The sequence below is a fragment of the Eptesicus fuscus genome, chromosome 3 (genome assembly GCF_027574615.1).
Source record: "Eptesicus fuscus isolate TK198812 chromosome 3, DD_ASM_mEF_20220401, whole genome shotgun sequence".
Taxonomy (NCBI): Eukaryota; Metazoa; Chordata; class Mammalia; order Chiroptera; family Vespertilionidae; genus Eptesicus; species Eptesicus fuscus.
Window position 1 is genome coordinate 6916481 of NC_072475.1, and position 18860 is coordinate 6935340.

The 18860-nt window shown below is 54.2% G+C and overlaps 1 protein-coding gene across 1 annotated transcript in view; it reads left to right on the forward strand.

The window, feature by feature from the left end:
- The first annotated feature begins 3045 nt into the window (after nt 1-3045).
- The window catches only part of UMODL1 (uromodulin like 1), a 56552-nt gene continuing 40737 nt past the window's right edge, over nt 3046-18860 (forward strand). The window contains exons 1-6 of the mRNA XM_028151871.2: nt 3046-3121; nt 6607-6849; nt 11181-11342; nt 13527-13648; nt 15685-15871; nt 17629-17769. Coding sequence (XP_028007672.2) covers nt 3046-3121; nt 6607-6849; nt 11181-11342; nt 13527-13648; nt 15685-15871; nt 17629-17769 — 931 coding nt within the window. The remainder of the gene's footprint in view (nt 3122-6606; nt 6850-11180; nt 11343-13526; nt 13649-15684; nt 15872-17628; nt 17770-18860) is intronic.

Consider the following 18860-nt stretch of genomic DNA (forward strand, 5'->3'; position numbering starts at 1 on the left):
CTCAGGTACCAACACTGAAAGCAGAGAACACGGTTCATGTCCATAGAGACACTGGTTCCAGGGACAAGGAGCATGCTCATCCCATGTGCTTGTGCATGTGTGTGAGCATGCTGGGTGTGTGCCTCTGCATGTACACACACACATGTGAGTGTGTGAGTGTGAGTATGCATGTGCATGAGCTTCAGGGTCCCTGGATCCTTTGTAGGCTGTGCAATATGCATGAGTATGGACATGTGTGAATGTGCCTGTATTATGTATACATATGAGAGTGTGAGTGCTAGTGTGTATGTGTGCATGCATGAGTGTGAGTGTGCATATATATGTCCTTTAATCCAGCATCGCACCAAGGAGGCTGCACCTAGAGTGAACTGGGATCTTTGCTGGATGAACCTGTGGCTGAGCACACCCTGGAGGTGATAGATGTAACGTACTGGAGGGACATCCCTCCAGTTACAGTGCATGGTTATTTCCTCTTCAGAGTGTTTACATGAAAAAGGCAGATGTGGAAAATCCCTACAGTCATCATGCAGAAAAATATGCCTCCATAATAACTGGAGAAAGACACCCCATTGTAGATGAAATCAACACACACACACACACACACACACACACACACACACACACATACGCACATTCTTCTTGTGCCTGTATGAGAGAGAGGTTGAGGGAGGACCAAGCTAGAAACAAACTGTCTGTTTTGAGGGTTTTATTACATTATATGAGTTTCAATATAAAGAGAAAATATGTGTGATGACATTTAATGGAGAATTTCAAATTAGGATGAAGTGCCCCACTGGTAAAATGTCGTGGCTTTGCTACCCTCTCTTGGAGGCTGTGGCTGGATGGTCTGTTGGTTGGCACTGTGACCAGCCAGGGAGTGGAGTGGAGTGGAGCATGAAGGACTCAGTCTTTGGGGCCGAATCTCCCACTCACTGGCTGTGTGGCCTCTCTGACCCTCAGTTTCTTCTTCTGTGAGATGGGGATAAGGGACCTATTTCGTAGGGTCATCCTGAACATGAGAGAAAATGGTCCACAGCACCAATTTCAAGTTTTAAAATGTATCATTACTCTTGATTTCAACTTCATATTTTATAGAAATGGCCATACATTATAGGAGCCAAAAGTTCTAAGAGATGGTATAATAGAATGTCATCATAGAAAATCCTCTCACATTTTTTAATATTGAGATTTCCCTAAATTACAATATATTTAGTATTTTGTACAAAATATATTGTAGTTGAATATTATATATCTCTTGAATATTATATTACTAGAGGCCTGATGCACGAATATTCATTAAAGAATAGGCCTTCCTTCCCCTGGCTGCCGGCACCCAGGACCCGGGCCTTCACTCTGGCCGCCACCTTCCGCCTTCGCTCAGGTCCAGAGCCACCTTCCACCTTCGCTCTGGCCCGGAGCCGCCGTCCGCCTTTGCGCATTGCCAAGAGGCCCGGAGCGGCTGGGGTGGGGCAGAACGCCTGCATCGTCACCATGGCGACGAAGCAAGCGGCCCGGCCAGGCCGCCACCATCTTTGTCGTGTCAATTTGCATATTCCCTCCTTATTGGCTATGGGCACCACCATCTTTGTCGTGAAGTGATGGTCAATTTGCATGTTCCATCTTTATTAGATAGGATAGCTTTAAAATGTATTCTTTTCTTATTGAGACCTTTTTAAACCTCCATTCCAGCACTGTGAGGGTCGAGGAGTCGATCCTGCTCTCCTGGTTCTCTGTAAAGGGTGCCGTCTCCCAGGAGACTGGTGCTGAGCCCCTTAACTGCGTGATTATTTCTAGCTCCCTTTTTTGGTATTCTTATCCTAGCATGTGTCATTTAGCCGTTAACCATGCAAGCGCAGCAGCCAGTAATCTCAGAGGTTAATCTACGGAGAACAGGAGACATAGCAACGCAGCAACGGTGATGCGGGCGCCAGGCTAGAGGCTCCCTTCTGGAAGCACTGTTCAGTGGTTCACACACAGGGGACGTAGACTTCTGCACCTTCAGCCACGATGGGGCTCTGTTGCCCTAATTGGAAGTTTTCTCAGCAGAATTAATGAGATCTTCACCTAATGTTCAAAATCGTGCCTCGGTTTTCAATACCAAGCACTGAAAAACAACCCACTGGGGGAATGAGACAGCACCCCACCAGACAGTGTTTCGCAGGCGATTTAAATCTGTTTCACATACAAGATCATGGCTACTGACATAAAACGGAGATCAGCCATCATTCTGTCGCCCTCACTATGGTTCCTTTTATTCCTGTGGCCCTTTCGGGACCGTGCCCATGGGTATATATCACACAGAATCGTGGTCTTTATGGGGACAGGCTGTCTGAGCTGCCGCGTTGACTTGGCACTGTGAAGGTTTGTTTTCCTGCTGCTAAAAGCCTTCAGCTGAGCCTGTCATTGCGTGTGGGATGTCACGTCAGATGCTCTGTGGTAATTTACCCTCCCGTTCTCCTGCGATGCTCATTTTTCCCTGTTAAATCCTGACAGGTCATGAGCATCTCCGGGACCACAGCATCCTGCCCAGGCAGGTCCTCCGGAGCCATCACTGGGTTAAGGGGAGGGACATTTTCAGGGCTTTTGATCTGTAGTGTCCACTTGGGGGAAGGATGCTTTTCTGAATCTGATGGACCACTTTGATTTGACGCCGTTGTCTCCTGCCAGTTCGCAGTGATAAGCTTCAGAGAGTACTTTGTACTTGACGGAGGGAGTCAGATTCGGGTCTGAAATGTGTTTTCTGCGTAACAACGAGATGGGACCCAGCGATGCAGCCTGGCGGGTGGGTACTCGCCTTTCCTCAAAGACGCCGTCAGCCCGGAGGGAGAACGGGCTGTGACATGCAGGCGCCCCCGGGGACGCGGCCGTGGCAGTGGCGGGCGCTAACGAGAAGGCATAAGGGACTGCTCCCTGGGAGCGCATCCTCTGAAGCCATTGCCACCGTCGGCGGCACAGGGAACAGAAGGGCCCTCTCTGCAGCCCAGGGCCCAGGCCCCTTTGTGCTTCTGCTCAGGAGAGGCCCAGAGCCGCCACCACTGCCCGGCCATGCTCAGGACCCTGGGGCTGGCCCTGCTGCCTCTGCTCAGCACCGTGGGCTCCGGCCAGGCCAGCGGCTTCACAGGTGAGGGGTCCCGGCACAGCGCAGGTGATGCCGGAGGAGGGGGCTCCCTGGGGGAGGGTCTCCATGAGTACGGGCAGCAGCCCCGCTGAGAGCTGGGCAGGCGGACGCTTCTGCTTTGAGAGGGTAGCATCTGTTCTTCTCACCACACTTTCTTGCAGCCACAAAAGAGGTGGCGTGTGTGCCCCCGAATCCCCTGGGGGCCTGTGATTCAAATGCAGATTCTGAGCCAACGGGTCCGGGTGGGACCCGGAACTGTGCATTCCTGCCGGTGGTGCGGGGATGCAGGGCCACAGGCCACCCTGAGAGTGGGTGCAGATGAGGTGTCCAGGCCTTGGGTCCTCGACTTACAGAGGAGTCGGAGGCCCAGGGGGTCAGGACCTCGCCCCAGGCCACACAGCCGGCGGAGGGCTGTTTCCATGGGGGACCCTGACAGGGAGCCCTGAAGTGGGCTCTCCGTCCAGCTGCCCCTCACCTTGGGCTCTGCCAGCCCCCCATTTCCTCAGTGGTAAGTGAGGACGGAGGTGGCCCACCGGGGAGCGAGGAGCTGAGGGCAGCGGGGCACCTGTCCAAAGCCTTTGCCCGGCACAGGGTCGGCTCCTAAAAAACATTGATTTCTGAAGCCTCAGATTTCAAAGAATTGAGATCGGAAACCTTTAAATCATTGTCCTCCTTCGATCTGTCTCATTCAGTTGGGAACTCAACCAGGTCCATTCTGTTCCTATAATCACTTCAGTTTTGTTCCAGTTTGAGGTTTTTGACCCGTAAGCAGGATTTTGGTTTAGTTGTGATGTTAATTACTCCATTTCCCCTTTGGAGGGGGTAACGCGTGAACCACGCAGCTCAGCCCAGAAGGAGCGGGACTATCGCGGAGCTAGAGGAGACCTGGGCGTGTTGCGTGACCCCTCGTGGTACCTGTGAGGACACGGGGACAGAAGCGCAGGGATGCTCAGAGTCCCACATCTTCTTGGTCTTAGGCTCAGGTACTGCCTTTGCAGGCACCCATTCAGTTGATCCTACAACCCAGGGCACAGCTAGGACTTTACAAATGACAAGACCGGGGCACCGGGGGCGGGGGGGGGGGGGGGGGGGAGAAGGGAGAGGGGCATGAAACGGGCTCCGAACCACACAGCTGGTGACTGTGGAGCTGCTGTGCACGGGTCCTCTGACCCCAGGGCCCAGGCTCCGGAGCGTGAAGAGGTGCCTCCTCTGAGCCCAGAGCCCAGGACCCCCGACTCCCACGCTGATGGCCCTCGAAGGGATTTGTTGAATGGCAGGATCTGCTAAGGGGTGTCTACTCCGGGCTCTGCCGAGCAGCCGGGCTTGGAGAGGCCTCCGGGAGAATGTAAACAACAGAACCAAACAACTCGCTCCCAAGTGCAGTTTCACAGGAGAGGTGTGTGCGTGTGGCGTGTGTGCCAATGACCAGCTGGGACCTTGCCATGATCAGCTGGGGACCGGTGACTCTCTGGAGATAGGGACGAGGTGCCAACCACTAATGAAGGCTGGCATCTCGTCTCGGGTGAAGACGAGAAAAACAGGATCTAGGTCCACCTTGTAGGAAGTCCTTGTGTCTTGTCTTGTTAGTCGATCACTTCCACGGCGGCCATTGTCCCTAGCCCCTCATCCAAGTCACCTCTAAGCTCTGGGCTAAGTGACCTTGGTCCCAGAGGCTGATTTCTCCTGCCCCGCCCACCCACCAAGGGGCCTCCCATTCCTTCCCAAAGCTTACTGTCGCCCACCCTTTTGGTGGAGATGGGCAGCAGGTGTCTCCACCCGCAGAGGCCCTGCCACCCCCAAAGGTGACAAGGAGGCAGCCAGTGGTTCCCGTGGCTGTGGGGTGGGTTCGCTGTGGGGTGAGGCTGTAAGAGTAAGGCTGCGGGCTCTCCCACCAGCCCGGGCTGAGGGCCAGCTCAGTCCATTTCTTCCTGGGGATCACTAGCCCCCTGCGTCTCGCTGTCTGCGCACTTGGGCGCTGTTGTGAGGCAGACTACTCAGGGGTGCTGCCTGTTGCTGGGGATGAAGAGGATTTATGCTGCCATCCCTGAGTTCCTCTCCAGAAACCCAGCTTCTCCCTGAGGGTTGTACACTATCAAATTGAGCGCCTACCCATTGGCTGCACCGTCTCATAGAGTTTGGAGCTCAGAGGTTGAGAATCTGAAAGTGTGAAGTATATTCAGATCTTGTATTCGTCCTGCACTGAGAGCCCCATGCTGGCTGCGTGAGCTCCCCGGGGCCGCGGCCTGAGCTCAAGTACCGCAGGCTGGGAACTGAAACAGTGGAGATTGACTCCCTCACAGTTCTAGAGGCCAGAAGTCCAAGATCAAGGTGTCAGCAGAACTGGTTCCTCCTGTCGGCTGTGAGAGAGACCCTGCCCTACCCTCTCCCCAGCTCCTGCTGGTTGCTGGCCCTCTTGGGGATCCTTGGCCTGTAGAGTTATCACCTCGATCTCTGCCTTTATCTTCATGTGGCCTTCTCCCTGTGCCCACTCCTGTCTCTGTGTCCAAATTTCTCCTGTCCTATTGAATGGGGGCCACCCTACTACAACATAACCTCATCTTAACCATATCTGCAAACCCCCTATTCATAAATAAGGTCACATCCTGAAGCACTGGGAGTGGGGACTTCAGCATATGAATTTTGGGTGGGTACGGGACTCAGCTCAGCTCATAACAGTCCCTGCTACATGAGACTGAAGCTCCCAGGGCAGAGGGGATGCCCCAAGGCCGCAGTGTCCATGACAAAGACGCACAGGACTGGAGATGGTAGTGGTACCACAGGGTCAGAGCCTTGAGTGATCATGCTGATGAAGGGGCCATGGGCACAGAACCCAGTGTCATCCTACAGCAGGCACTATGCCCTCATCTCTCGATGACGACAGTAACAGTCGGACTGACCTTGACCATCGATGATTCCTCACGTGTCTTGGAGATTTCTGTTTATTTGTCTTCCATCTCATTCCTTAAAAGGGTCTGATTGCTCTCTGAGCCTGGTGCATAGAACGCCTTCAGTATACAGTTATTGTGGGAATTGTAACTGATGCACTTGTGTTGTGACAAACTGTGGCTCATGGAGATTGAGACGTGCACACAATTCTCCTGGCTGCAGAATCACAGAGCATGAAGCTGAAAACAGGGCCTGAGCCCCAGAAATCTGACTCTTCCGTGTCTCCCTCCTGTGTACCTCCAGAAGTCTGACTCCTCCATGTCTCCCTCCTGGGGCTGGGCACAGCGTGGCTCGGCCTTGTGGCTGCTCTGTGTTCTGTAGAGGAGGGTCTCTTAGTGGGCAGGTCTCTGTTCACGCTTTATCCCTTTGAGTTTCCGCTGCTGTCCTGACTTCTCAGTGGGCTGGTGGGCAGATTCCGAGGGTACAGGAATGCAGGGATCTTGTTTTCCTCGTTTCTGCAGAAGCGAGATAACCCCTCATATCGATTTGACTCTGGTGTTTGTTCTTTCTTTGGCTCCTGCATCCTCCCTGCTCCCTCATAGACAAAGGCCTGTCCTTGCTGAGCTACCAGCTGTGCAACTACAGCGTGACCCAAAATGTCCAGAAAGTGGAGGCCGTCCGGATGTCCCATGTGACCTACGCCCCCTGCGGCGGGTGGATCCCATGGAGGCGGTGCCCCAAGACCATTTACAAGACCCGGTACCTGGCCGTGGACGTCCCTGAGTCCAGGAACGTGACCGACTGCTGCCAGGGCTACGAGCAGCTGGGCCTCTACTGCGTCCTGCGTGAGTCCAGGGCGGTGGGCGGACTGTGGGCCACTCCCCCACTTCCTTCTCCCTGGGAGTCCTGACGAGTCTTGGGATCGTTACTGTTCACATCCTCTAGCCCTGAACTTACTAGATCTTTCTGAAACGCTGGTTCCTAACCTTGAGCATCAGGATCATGTGGAGGGCTTGTCCAAGCACACATCACTGGCCCACCCTCGGCTTCAGACCCAGCGGGTCGGGGTGAAGTACAAGGTCCCAGGTGGTGCTGATGCTGCTGGCCCAGGGTTCCGGTTTGAGAACCTTTGCTCAGGAGCCGTGGCTCCCAGACCTCACTGCACACCGAAGGCACCTGGGCAGCTTTAAAAACACAGATGCCAGGTCCTGCCCTTGGAAATTGTGATGGGCTTGGCCTGAGGCATAGCTTGGGCGTTGGGATGTTTTTAAAGCTCCCCAAGCTACTAACCCATAGCTGAATTTGAGAACCAGTGTTGCAGTCCATTCTGTTGAAGTCTCCTTTTCTTCTTAAAAGTGGTAGTGGCTCCTTTTTAAAAAATCTGAAATCCTAATCTGAACTCCAATATATGAAAGAGATGGAAGGGGTCCCCTCAGGACCCCGTAACTGCTCAGAGGCCCCAAGTCCTCTTACTTGCTCGGTGTGGTTTGGAAGATTCTTGGGGCGGTTACCAGGGTGACCGGTGGGAGTGTGCTGGGCCAGTGTCTGAGGCCAGGTGGGCTGTGCTGTGTTGGGGTTCAGGGCTCAGCCTCTCAGTAGAAAGGGAACTTTCCAGAAGACCTCTTCCAGGGGAACGGGTGCATATGTATGTGTGTGTGTGTGTGTGTGTGTGTGTGTGTGTGTGGGTAGTGGCGATTGTTACATCTGAGTCAATACCAGATCTCAATTGAGTTTCTGAGCAGTCAGAGGTACCTCTGTCCCCATCCCGTCGTGGAGGGGAAGTGGGAAGAGTGTGACTTCAGCGCGTGCCAACGGGGTCACCCTGAGTTGTGAGGGCTACCCTCTCCAGGGTGCAGAAAGCACCACTCAGGCGGGTCCGAGAGGGGATCCCACTTCCCATACCTGGGCCCGAGGCTAAGGCGTGGCCATCACATACCAGGGGCGACAGGATGTAGCCTTGTGTCCTGTAGACCTGCAGAAGGCTGCGTGGGCTTGGCACGCTGAGTCATGCTGAGCCTCCCCGCTCAAGTCCCCTAAACAACTCAGCAACCAAGGCCTTAACACGGGAAGAGCATTGAGGACACGTATGGCATTTCTTTCAGTCTAAGTTTAAATTTTATTTTTAAATTCAGCATTATTTTTAAATTCAGCAGTGATGATTCATACATCATTTTATTGAAATGTATCTTTTTACTATAATTACAAATATGAGAGCCATGCAGAAACTCTGGTAACAAGGATGAATCTCCCAGGGTCAGGGATGCCACTTTCCACGGACCTGCTCAGAGGGCCAGGCACAAGGGAATGTCCTGATGGCTCAGGGCTGTGTCTTCAAATGACACCATTGTCACAAACACTGCCATCACCAATAAAAACCAGATAGGGCCGGCTGACCTCAGGGCGATGGCTTGGAGCCAGTTGTATATTCCTTGCTCCCTCTCCTCTCTCCATGTCTTCGCACATGCACGAAGGGGTGGCCAGCTGAGCTGCTTGCCCATGCCCTGGGAGCACCTCTCTTCCTGGGGGGCGGGGGTCCCATTGTTTGTGGAGACCTCGGGGCCCATGGAGCCTTGGTATGGAGCATCAGAATCCAGGGAAAAAAGGCAGGTGTGCCCTGTTCCATTTGTCTTCACCTGTGAAGGCCACACAGGTCAAAACCTGCTGGCTGTGGTTGGGGCTATTGAGGTCACAGGTCCAGTGGCCTGGAGGAGGGTCCAGGATTGGCTGAGCCACACAAGCCCCACCCACCAAAGGGTGACCTTTCTTCTGTAAGGGCTGCTGCCCTGCTGAGCTGAACAAGTCCCGAAAGAGAGGAGGCAGGGAGGGTGGTGCTCTTTCCCCACCACCTGCCTCTCATCTTTCTTCCCCTCAACAAACCAGCCACAGGAAATGACTCTCATGGGACATCAACCCCACTTTTAAAGTGTCAGCACCTTTAATTAGGAGCTCACCAGGTGGCTGGAGGGCCGGAACGTTCTCGTTAGAGAGTCCCATGGGCAGGGCTGCTCTGGGGAGTTACAGTAGGGGTGTGGCTAGAATAAGGAGAGTGGGGATATGGGGGTGGGTGGGGGGAGGACAAGCTGAGCACCTCAGAGCCAGCGCATTGGCAGCTGGAACTGCCCGTGGTGGAAGCATTTACACCACGGGCATCGGCAACACAACCTCCTCCACGCTGGCACAGCTCCTTCTTCAGGGCCTGTTTGATTAGAGCTCATTCAGAGCAGCCTAGCGACAGGCTGGCTCTTTGGAAACTGGAGAGATTCAGTCTCTGTGAGGGATCCCCCGACCCACTGGGTGCTTTGCACAGGTTGGGGCAGAGGCCAAACCCTGGCTGTGGTAGCTATGGGGACAGCCTGGACATCTGGGGGGACAGGTGGGCCTCCAGGTCCCCCGGGGCATGGGGAGACTTGTGTCTTGGCAACGCAGTGCTCTCAGCCCACAGGCCTCATCCCCAGGCAGCAGGGAGGCTCAGACGAGCTTCCTCCTTTCCCCTCCCACTCGACAACCGAGTCACTAAAACGGGAAGAGCGTTATGAGAACACAGTGGCATGCCTTTCAGGCTGAATGGCTTTCAATTTCTAAAAACCCAGCCTTTGGAAGGCAATGGTAACTCCTACATTATTTTTAAAAAATGTATCTTTGTGCTGTCGTTACACAAAAGGATGCACACGCCATGCGGAAAATCTGGGGCACAGGAGGACATCACCGACAAGCCGCCCTGCTCCTCAAAGCAGAGCCACTGCGAGCGTTCTCTTCTCTCTCCATGCAGGGCAGGCATTTTACAAAAGGGGGGGGGGGTCACCCTGTCTGAGATGTCTCTGTAACACGCTTTTACCATTTGGCAATGTATTTGGGCCCCGTTTCATGTCAATAAATATTGTCCTGCAGCATGATTCAACGGCCACATGGCATTACCTCACAGGGATGTATCAGCATGTAGCAATCTCCCACATTTCACATCTAGTTGCTTCCAAGTTCTCATTATTGTCCATAACGCTGCCACGAGCGTCCAAGGGTGCCAACACCGCTACGCACCCTGGGGGTGGCGCTAACTGAGCATCTCAGCCGGCGCTAGCCAACTGCAGTGGCACCCTGGTTTCCCCTCAGCCTCCCTTCACCACGGGCCCATCATCGTGGCAGAAGGACCCCACTGCACCCAGAGACTACCGCAAACTCCCCGTCCCCCAGGTGGAGACCAGGGCCCCTTGGGGGAAGGAGTTCGCCTGGGAAGGAGGCGGGAGCGGGAATGATGTTCCAGAAGGATCACGTTTCTGAGCCCAGGAGGCCTCAGTGCTGCCGCTCAGACAGAAACCCCTGTGGGCCGTCCCCCAGCACCGTGACTCGCTGTGGGTTGCCAGACGCGGAGCAGTCCTGTTTCATCGTCCGTAATGAGATAGTGGAAAGAGGAGCGGATTTCTGACTTTCTACCAAGTTGGAACTGTTGACTGTTCTCTTGGGCTCTCGGCAAGCGCCAGCCCTGAGGGGAGGGAGGCAGGGAGTCCCCACAGCGGTCAGCTCAAGACGAACGTGAACTGGAAAACATGTCTGTTGCGACTGACAACCATTCTTGGCTGCTGATTTTTCTTGGTGGCCTGTACTTCCTTTTCATTCAGTTTAGGTTGACGGACAAGTTGCAAAGGTGGCAGAGTTCCCCATACCCTTCAACAGGTTCCCCGTGTGTTAGCGCCTTGTGTCACCATCGGATACATGTCCCCACGAAGCAACCCACGTTGGTGCACAGTTGTTCATTCGACTGAACACTTTATTTGGATTTCCCTTTCTTCCCTCCTAATGTCATTTTTCTGTCCCAGGAGTCACCTCACATTTAGTCTCAGGTCTCCCTAACTGTAAGGCGTTGGCTTTTAGGATGGGGAGAAAGCAATCCTTGGCTTTTGGCCCCACAGGGACCCTGGAACTTCTGTCCCAGTGGCTCTCTGGGTGGCACCACTCGCCCATTTTTTACGTCCCCAAAGCCAGTCCCTGTGTGGCGATGTCTCCAGGACTTTAGACATCAGAATGGCGCTGCCCAGGCCTGGCCATCGCCCTTGAGCGGCTGCACTGTGCTCTCCGCGGTCCACGGACGGAATGAGCGTCGGGAGGCACCCGGAGGTGTTGCCTGAGCGGCTCACCTGGTTTTTATTGCTGACGTCATTAGCTGCTCATTGCTCTCCCCCAGCCCTGAATCGGTCCGGGGAGTTTGCATCAAGACCCGGCGTCTGCCCGAAGGAGGGGCAGGAAGCATCCACCTCGCCGTGTACCCTGGACGCCGACTGCCCTGGACTTCAGAAATGCTGTTCCTTTTCGTGGGGCCACCGCTGTGTGGCCCCTGCACCCCAAGGTAGGACTGAGACCTGCAGCAAAGCAGGTGCCCAGTGAGGCAGCCGCCCATGGGCTGGGGCCTGGTCCTGATCTGGTGAAGGTTGCGGGGTGATTTCCAGGAACCTCAGCCAAGGTCACGATATCACGGGGAGTCCACAGCTGTGTGTGGGCACATCCCACTCCCACTCAGTGCAAATTCTCTGCAATGTCTCTGACTACTGACGCCTCAGGGGGTGGGGAGGGCTCACAGGCCTTCCTGGCAGAGCAGTGACCCAAGTTTCCCCAGTTGCCTGGGGCGCCCTAGAGTCCCGTGGCAGGTGGCACTTACTGGAAGCCGACCTGTCTGGTAGCTGCTCCTGAAACGCCACAGGGGCCCGAAATCCTGCTCATAGCACCTGCCTGGAAGGCCCGTGGCCCCGCCCTCAGGGCATGCCTATCTGGTCTGGAAGGTTCTGGTCTTGACCTTGGAGAATGGGTTGGTCAAGGTTCAGAGCTAAGAATAAATATATCATATTCATTGCCCTGGCTGGGTGGTTCAGTTGGTTGGAATGTTGTCCTATCACCAAAAGGTTGCAGGTTTGATTCCATAACCTAGGTATGTGCTGGGCAAGGCACATACCTAGGTTATGGGTTTGATCCCCAGTTGGGGCGCATGTGGGAGGTAGCTGATTGATGTTTCTTTCTCATATTGATGTTTCTCTCTCTCTCTCTCAAAATCAATAAAAAAATACATATCTTCTGGTGAGGATTAAAAAAGAAAATATCATATACATTATATGTTACTAGAAGCCCGATGCATGAAGATTCGTGCTAGAATGGGCTTTCCTTTCCCTGGCTGCTGGCACCACCTTTCCACTCCGGCCCTGCCTTCCCATGCTGCCCAGAGGCCCTGAGAGACTGGGGGTGGGGCAGAACACCTGCATCATCGCCATGGTGACGATGCAAGCATCCCACCCCCATCACTCGGGAACCTGTGTATGCAAATTAACCACCATATTTGTTGGGTTAATTTGCATATCACTTCTGATTGGCTGGTGGCGTAGCGGAGGTACGGTCAATTTACATGTTTGCCTATTTTTTAAAATATATATATTTTATTGATTTTTACAGAGAGGAAGGGAGAGGGAGAGAGAGTTAGAAACATCCATGAGAGAGAAACATTGATCAGCTGCCTCCTGCACACCCTCTACTGGGGATGTGCCCGCAACCAAGGTACATGCCCTTAATGGGAATCGAACCTGGGACCTTTCAGTCTGCAGGCCGACGCTCTATCCACTGGGCCAAACCAGTCAGGGCTGTTTGTCTATTATTAGGTAAGATAATATAGTCTAGTATTAGTATAGTATAAATAATGTAAAGTATTATATATCACATATATTAATTATGCTATTTAATTATACACTCACATGCGGCTGCTGCACTCCATGGTGGGTAAGGGGCGGGTGAGGGGCAGGCTGCCCTGCTGGCGCCAGTGCAAACCAGATGTTGGGGAGGGGTTGCACGAGTGAATTTAGAACGCCCGACTCTGAAGCAGATGTAAATTCCTAATTTAAAAACAAAGTTTCAAAGAGGTGTGATTTATGTGCAACAAAGTGCACACACAAAAGTGTGCAGTTTGAAGTCTGACACACACGGTGTTTAAGCTGTACACCATCATGGGGTAGAACACGGAAGCCCTAATACTATATATTCACAGGCCTGGTGCATGAGTTCGTGCATGGGTGGGGGTCCGGCCAGCCTGGCCAGGAGGAGGGGACATGGGCGGTTGGCCCGCCTGCCTGCTGGTCGAACTCTTGGTCGAGGGGACAATTTGCATATTAGCCTTTTATTATATAGGATATACACTGAGTGGCCAGATTATTATGTGTTCAGAGATCATAATAATCTGGCCACTCAGTGTATACACAGTCTACATATCGTATAAAATATATATTACACACGTTATTGTCTAGTATACATTATTTCCAAAAATGTAGTATGTAGTATATATAAGATTACAAATATTATAATGTAAGAGAAGTGTGGGACAGGAGGTGGGGGAGGTGTCCCATGCCGGCCATGCGGCAGTCCCCTCATGCAGGAGGGTGAATGCAGACGGGCCAGCTCCTGCCTTCCAGGCCTCCTGTCCCCCTTCTCAGCCCAGGGCCTCTGGTGGCCACACCTGGTCCCAGGCCTGTAGCTCATCAGCCTGTGCCCCCTGCAGCTCCAGAGGGGACTTGGGTACATTCCTGGTACAACGTGACCGTCCTGGTGAAAATGGACTTCAGGGAACTCCAGCAGGTGGATGCCAGGCTCCTGGATCACATGCGGCTGCTGCACTCCATGGTGGGTGAGGGGCGGGCGAGCCTGCAGGCCGCCCTGCTGGCGCCAGTGCAAACCAGGGGTTGTGGAGGGGTTCCACGAGTGAACTTAGGACGCCCGACTCGGAAGCAGATGCAAATTCCTAATTTAAAAACAAAGTTTCAAAGAGGTGCGATTTATGTGCAACGAAGTGCACACACAAAAGTGTGCAGTTTGAAGTCTGACACACACGGTGTTAAAGCCGTACACCATCATGGGGTAGAACACGGAACCCCTAATCTTCTAACGGGCTGTTGCTTAAACCAAAGGGTGCCCAGTGTAGATGGCCTGGGCCCCAGAGCTGGGCCCTCACTGGCCTCCCCCTCGATCCCCAGCGCGCTGGAAAGTGCTGGATGGGGACCTTTACCCGACACTATTGCTGTTTGGGGCTGCATGGCTCTCTGTGGCGGGGGCTTCCTGTCATCATGGGATTGCACAGCATGCCTGGCCTCTTTGCACAAGCACCCAGACGCATGCCTAGCTGTGACAGCCACACATGTCTCTGAACAAGGCCACATGTCCGCTGAGGGGCACTGTTCCTGCTGCAGACACAGCTCACCCTTGCTGACACTGCAGAGTCTTCCAGCCAGGATGACTTTACCCGGCGGTGGCCGGGGCGTTGCCCATCCTCACGGATGGAGGTCTCTCCAGGGTGTGGTCTGCACTCAGGGCCGCATGGGCCCGTGTCCCCTGGCGTGAGCCCAGGCTCAGAAGGTCCCACACTTTGTTTAATGCTCTGGCGTTGCCTCTTGAAATGCTTCACACTTTTTGAGTAAGGCCCCCCGTTTTGCTTCTGCACTGGGCCCCACACACTCCGTGGTTGGTTTTGCTTGACTTTCAGATCCCACAGATGTGTCCCATGGGTGACGGGGAAGGGGTAGACCCGGACTTGGATCCCTTCCCCGCAGAACAGATGGCACACACACTCACTTTGCTCTGGGCTGTCCAGGAAAGCGACTTGAGAGGCATTTCGAGAGGGGCGGGCGAGCCCTGGATGCTTCTTACCTACCCGAGCTGGAGGAGAAGGTGGCCCAGCTAAATAGCCAGTGAGAGCATGGCTCAGGAGCCAGACTGCCTGGGTTCTAATCCAGTGCTACCACTCATCAGCTGTGTGGCTTTGGGCAAGTTACTTAACCTCTCTGTGCCCTAGATACCACTTGCTTTAACTAGAAATAGTCATAGTCCTGTTGGAGACAGTGGCTGTGAGGTTTAAACAGTGCATGGAAGGAGCTTAAAGAGATATCTGGCTGGAGCAAAAAGGGTTCAGATGAAATGAGACAAGGGGCCACGAAAGCTAAAGAAGTCAGATGTGCAACATGAAGCTTGACGTCCAGTTCTCTAATTCCTGATGTGACCTCTGTCGTGAGCTGTGAGGATGGGGACCCCGGGGCCCGGGGGCTGACCGGTGTTTTTTCCGGGGGTGGCCGTGACAGAGCGTCACAGACTGGGGGGCTTACATAACAGACACTTAGGGTCCCACAGGTCTGGAGGCTGGAGGCCTGAGATCGAGGTGTGGGCAGGGCTGCTCCTTCCGAGGCTGTGAGGGAAGGCTCCCTCCCAGGCCCCTCTCCTTGGCTGTAGGTGGCTTTCCTCCCCCCTTTGTCCCCACAGCAGTTCCTTCTATCAGTGTCCGTCTCTGTGTCCAAACCTCTTCTTTGTGTAAGGACACCAGTCGCACTGGGCAAAGGCCCACCCGAATGACCTCATCTGATTTCATCCACGGAGACCCTATGTCCAAATAAGGGCCCGTTCTGAAGTCCTGGGGTAGGACTTCAACATAAGGATTCGGGGCGGGGGTGGGGGTGGCTGCTGTTCAGCCCATGACAGCCAGCGCTGCAGAAGTATTTATAATCTGGCTTGCAGGGCTTTCACTGGGGTGATGACGGAAATAAACTATCATAGGGGTTCTCTCCTGCAGACCAGAATGGCGCACGCACAATTCATGTAGATTCTCCGGGCCTCAGTCTCCCTGTCTGATGGGGGCACTTTCCCAGGCTGACGCTCTAACTCTGGCTTCACAGGTGACCAGCGCCCTGCGGCCGATGGACGCTGCTGTCTACCACCTGCACTCGGCCTGTGGGGACACCTCGACCACAGTGTCGCGGCTGCTGCTGGGCCTGCCGCGGCCGGTGCCTGTGGCCAATGTGTCCACGGTGTTGGACGGCATCGTGAAGCGTGTCTATGAGGTGATCAACCTCCAGGTGCAAGGTGTGCTTTCCCCCGGTCCTCTCCTTGGGGCGGGGGGAGGAGTGGAAAAATAATCCGGCAGGCGAGGGGGGGCTGACCCCTTTAGCCCATTCTGGTCCAAACCAAGTTAAACTGTCTCCACCACACGCTCCTATTGCCAGGTCCCCACTTCCATCCAGGTGGGCGCTGATGGACAGACCCCAGAACATACAAGGATTTCTTCCGTCAGTTCTCAGGTTCCTCCATGTCCCCTTCTTGCCTCTTTCCCACCCTCGCCAAGGACATCCTTGTACCCAGAAGGCTTTGTCAGCAGAACTTGTACCAAGTTGGATTTGGTGAAGCACACAGATGTGGACTTGTTTCTGGAAGAAATTACCTGGTGGTTGTTGTTGTTGTTGTTCTTCTTCTTCTTCTTCTTCTTCTCCTCTTCCTCCTCCTCCTCCTCCTCCTCCTCCTTCTCCTCCTCCTCCTCCTCCTCCTCCTCCTCCTCCTCCTCCTCCTCCTTCTCCTCCTCCTCCTCCTCCTCCTCCTCCTCCTCCTCCTCCTCCTCCTCCTCCTCCTTCTCCTCCTTCTTCTTCTTCTTTTTCTTCTCGTGTTTGGTCTATATCAGGGGTTAGCAAACACCTGAAAAGGGCCAGGCAGTGAATACTTGGGGCTGTGGACCACACGGCCTCTGGCTCTGAGCTCAGCTGCCGTGTGACGTGGAAGGAGCGCGGTAGGGTGTGAGCGAGCCCACGGCGCCAGCAGCACATCCTGTCCCAGGACAGGAAGACCTGAGTCCCCTGCTCCCCTGGGAGGGTGGCTGCTCCTGTGGGGAAGCTCCTCCTAGGACAGTGAAGGTCACACAGGAGGATGCCAGGCTCTGGGTCTTTAATTCCCTGAAAACCCACACATGTGCTTGAGGACCAGGCCCACTCGTGCCAATGAGAGAAGTGCCTGTCGGCCTGTGAAGGCCCCCCGCCGGAGACCAGGAACGGACCTGTGGGTGAACAGATGGGGGTTAGCACTGGAGGGGGGAGCGAAGGCACGCCACGGGCTTGGGGCAGGAGGGGGCAGGTGGGAGAATCTGTTATGGGGTGTGGGCTTTGACTGGGTGGTTTTTTGATCCAGGGCTTTGTTCTAGATTGGATGCTGTCAGATAGTGGGGATTCTATGATTGGGTATCTCAACAAGAGGAGCAAATTTGCCTGAAGATAAGCTATAATTAGTAAAAAACGAAGAGCCACTCCTTTTGCCCAAGGGGTGTGTGTGACATTCTGTGGGTAGCACAGTGGTCTTTTTTTTTTTTGTGCCTGGCTTTGGTAAAATCGTGCAGTGGCATGGTTCTGTCTCGCTTTCTCCTGGTCGGGGAGTAGCCGCGTGTGTTCTGAGACGGTTTCTGTCGGTAGGAGAGGGAAGGACCCAGCTGTGAGTGACAGGCCACCTCTGAATGCCAGGGGCCGCTCTGCTCCCTTTCTCAGTCCAGAAAGGAGCCCATTCACCAGACCAGTTCACGGGTAGGATGCTTGGACCCATCATTTCACGACCCTTAGACTCAATGCAGCCCCAAAGCGATGGGCTCAGGCATCTGCAGCCGCCCAAGCGCATGTGACGGCTGCAGGCGAGTGCGGCACGTGTCCTGAGCCGTAGGCCAGCTGCTCTGCAGGCTTTCTGAGTCAGGGCTTCAAAAAGCACCAGGACCCACTGCCCCGTCCACTTCCTCAGCTCAGAGGACACACACTTGGAGGCTAGTGAGAACGGCCAGGTGGTTGCCACTCACCTGCTCTTCTTTTCAATAGATGTGAATGAGTGTTTGCATGAGGAACTCAACGCCTGCTCTGGAAGGGAACTGTGTTTAAACACGGAGGGCTCATACCAGTGTGTCCGCCACCCAGAGGCGCCGGCCTCGTCTCCCCAGAAGCTGGACGGCCCGTGTGAAGGTAAGATGCCACAGGACTTGGCTAAGGAACCCTTTCAATCTAGATGGACCGTGGACCACAGAGATCCTCTCTTCTCTCAAAGGTGAACGGCTGGCTCATGGGCAGAGAACGGTCACCTGGTTCTGTAGATTGTTCTGGCTCTCATACCCGGCTCCTCTCACCTTCTTTCTCCAATTGAACCAATCTGTGCGAGATGCTGGCAATAGAAACACGTATGAGTAGATCATCATTTCTGCTCTCAGGAAACTCAGCGGAGAGCATGCCAGATGCTTGGCGGGCATGATGCATATGAGTAGATGCCTGTGTAATTTATTGTTTAAATCAGGACACTGAGAGTGAAGGGGCCTGATTAATACTTACACTGGGCCCAGGAATAACCTGGACCAGCCCTGGGATTACAGATTAATTAGACGTAAAAGAGCAAGAGAGAAAGAGGCAGCATGCAGATGTGTTGGCCGAACAGTGTAATAGATGACGATTCCTGAGTGAGTTGGGGGAAGACTAGGGTTATAATGATTATTTTTAACAATAACTGTTTAAATTGAGAAGGGGCTGAAATTGAGTGAGCGGCCAGGATGCTGACTGAGCTGCATATTGGGTGCTGGAGCTCAAAGGGGGCTGAGCTGCATACGGGAATCTGGGGTCATCAGCGTCTAGGTAGCATTTCACTATGGGCATGGTTGGGGGTCTGGAGGGGGGCCCTGGTGCCTGGGGCTGAGGAACCCAGCTATTTAGAAGTCAGCACAGGGGCTTGCAAAGGGACGGAGTGAGATGGGAAGAACAGTAGGAAAGACAGTCTCAGAGTGTTTACAAGGAGGAGGTGCAGAGACCCAGCAGAGCCTGGAGGAAGGGCAGACTCCCAGGAGGGCCTTTCTGGAAGAAGGGTGATGCCAGAGCAGGCTTGTGTGCTGATGGGAGAGACCCTGGTCGATTCTTGCAGCTCCGGCGCCCAGTCAAGCTTTCTCTGTTCTGGGAAGCGGCTTTTGGACATCTCCCCTCCCCACCCCGGGCTTCCCCAGCTGGGATGACAGTCACCTGCAGCTGCTCTGGTGGCCAGCGTGTGGTCAGGAGAAGCTTAGTGGCCACAGCCT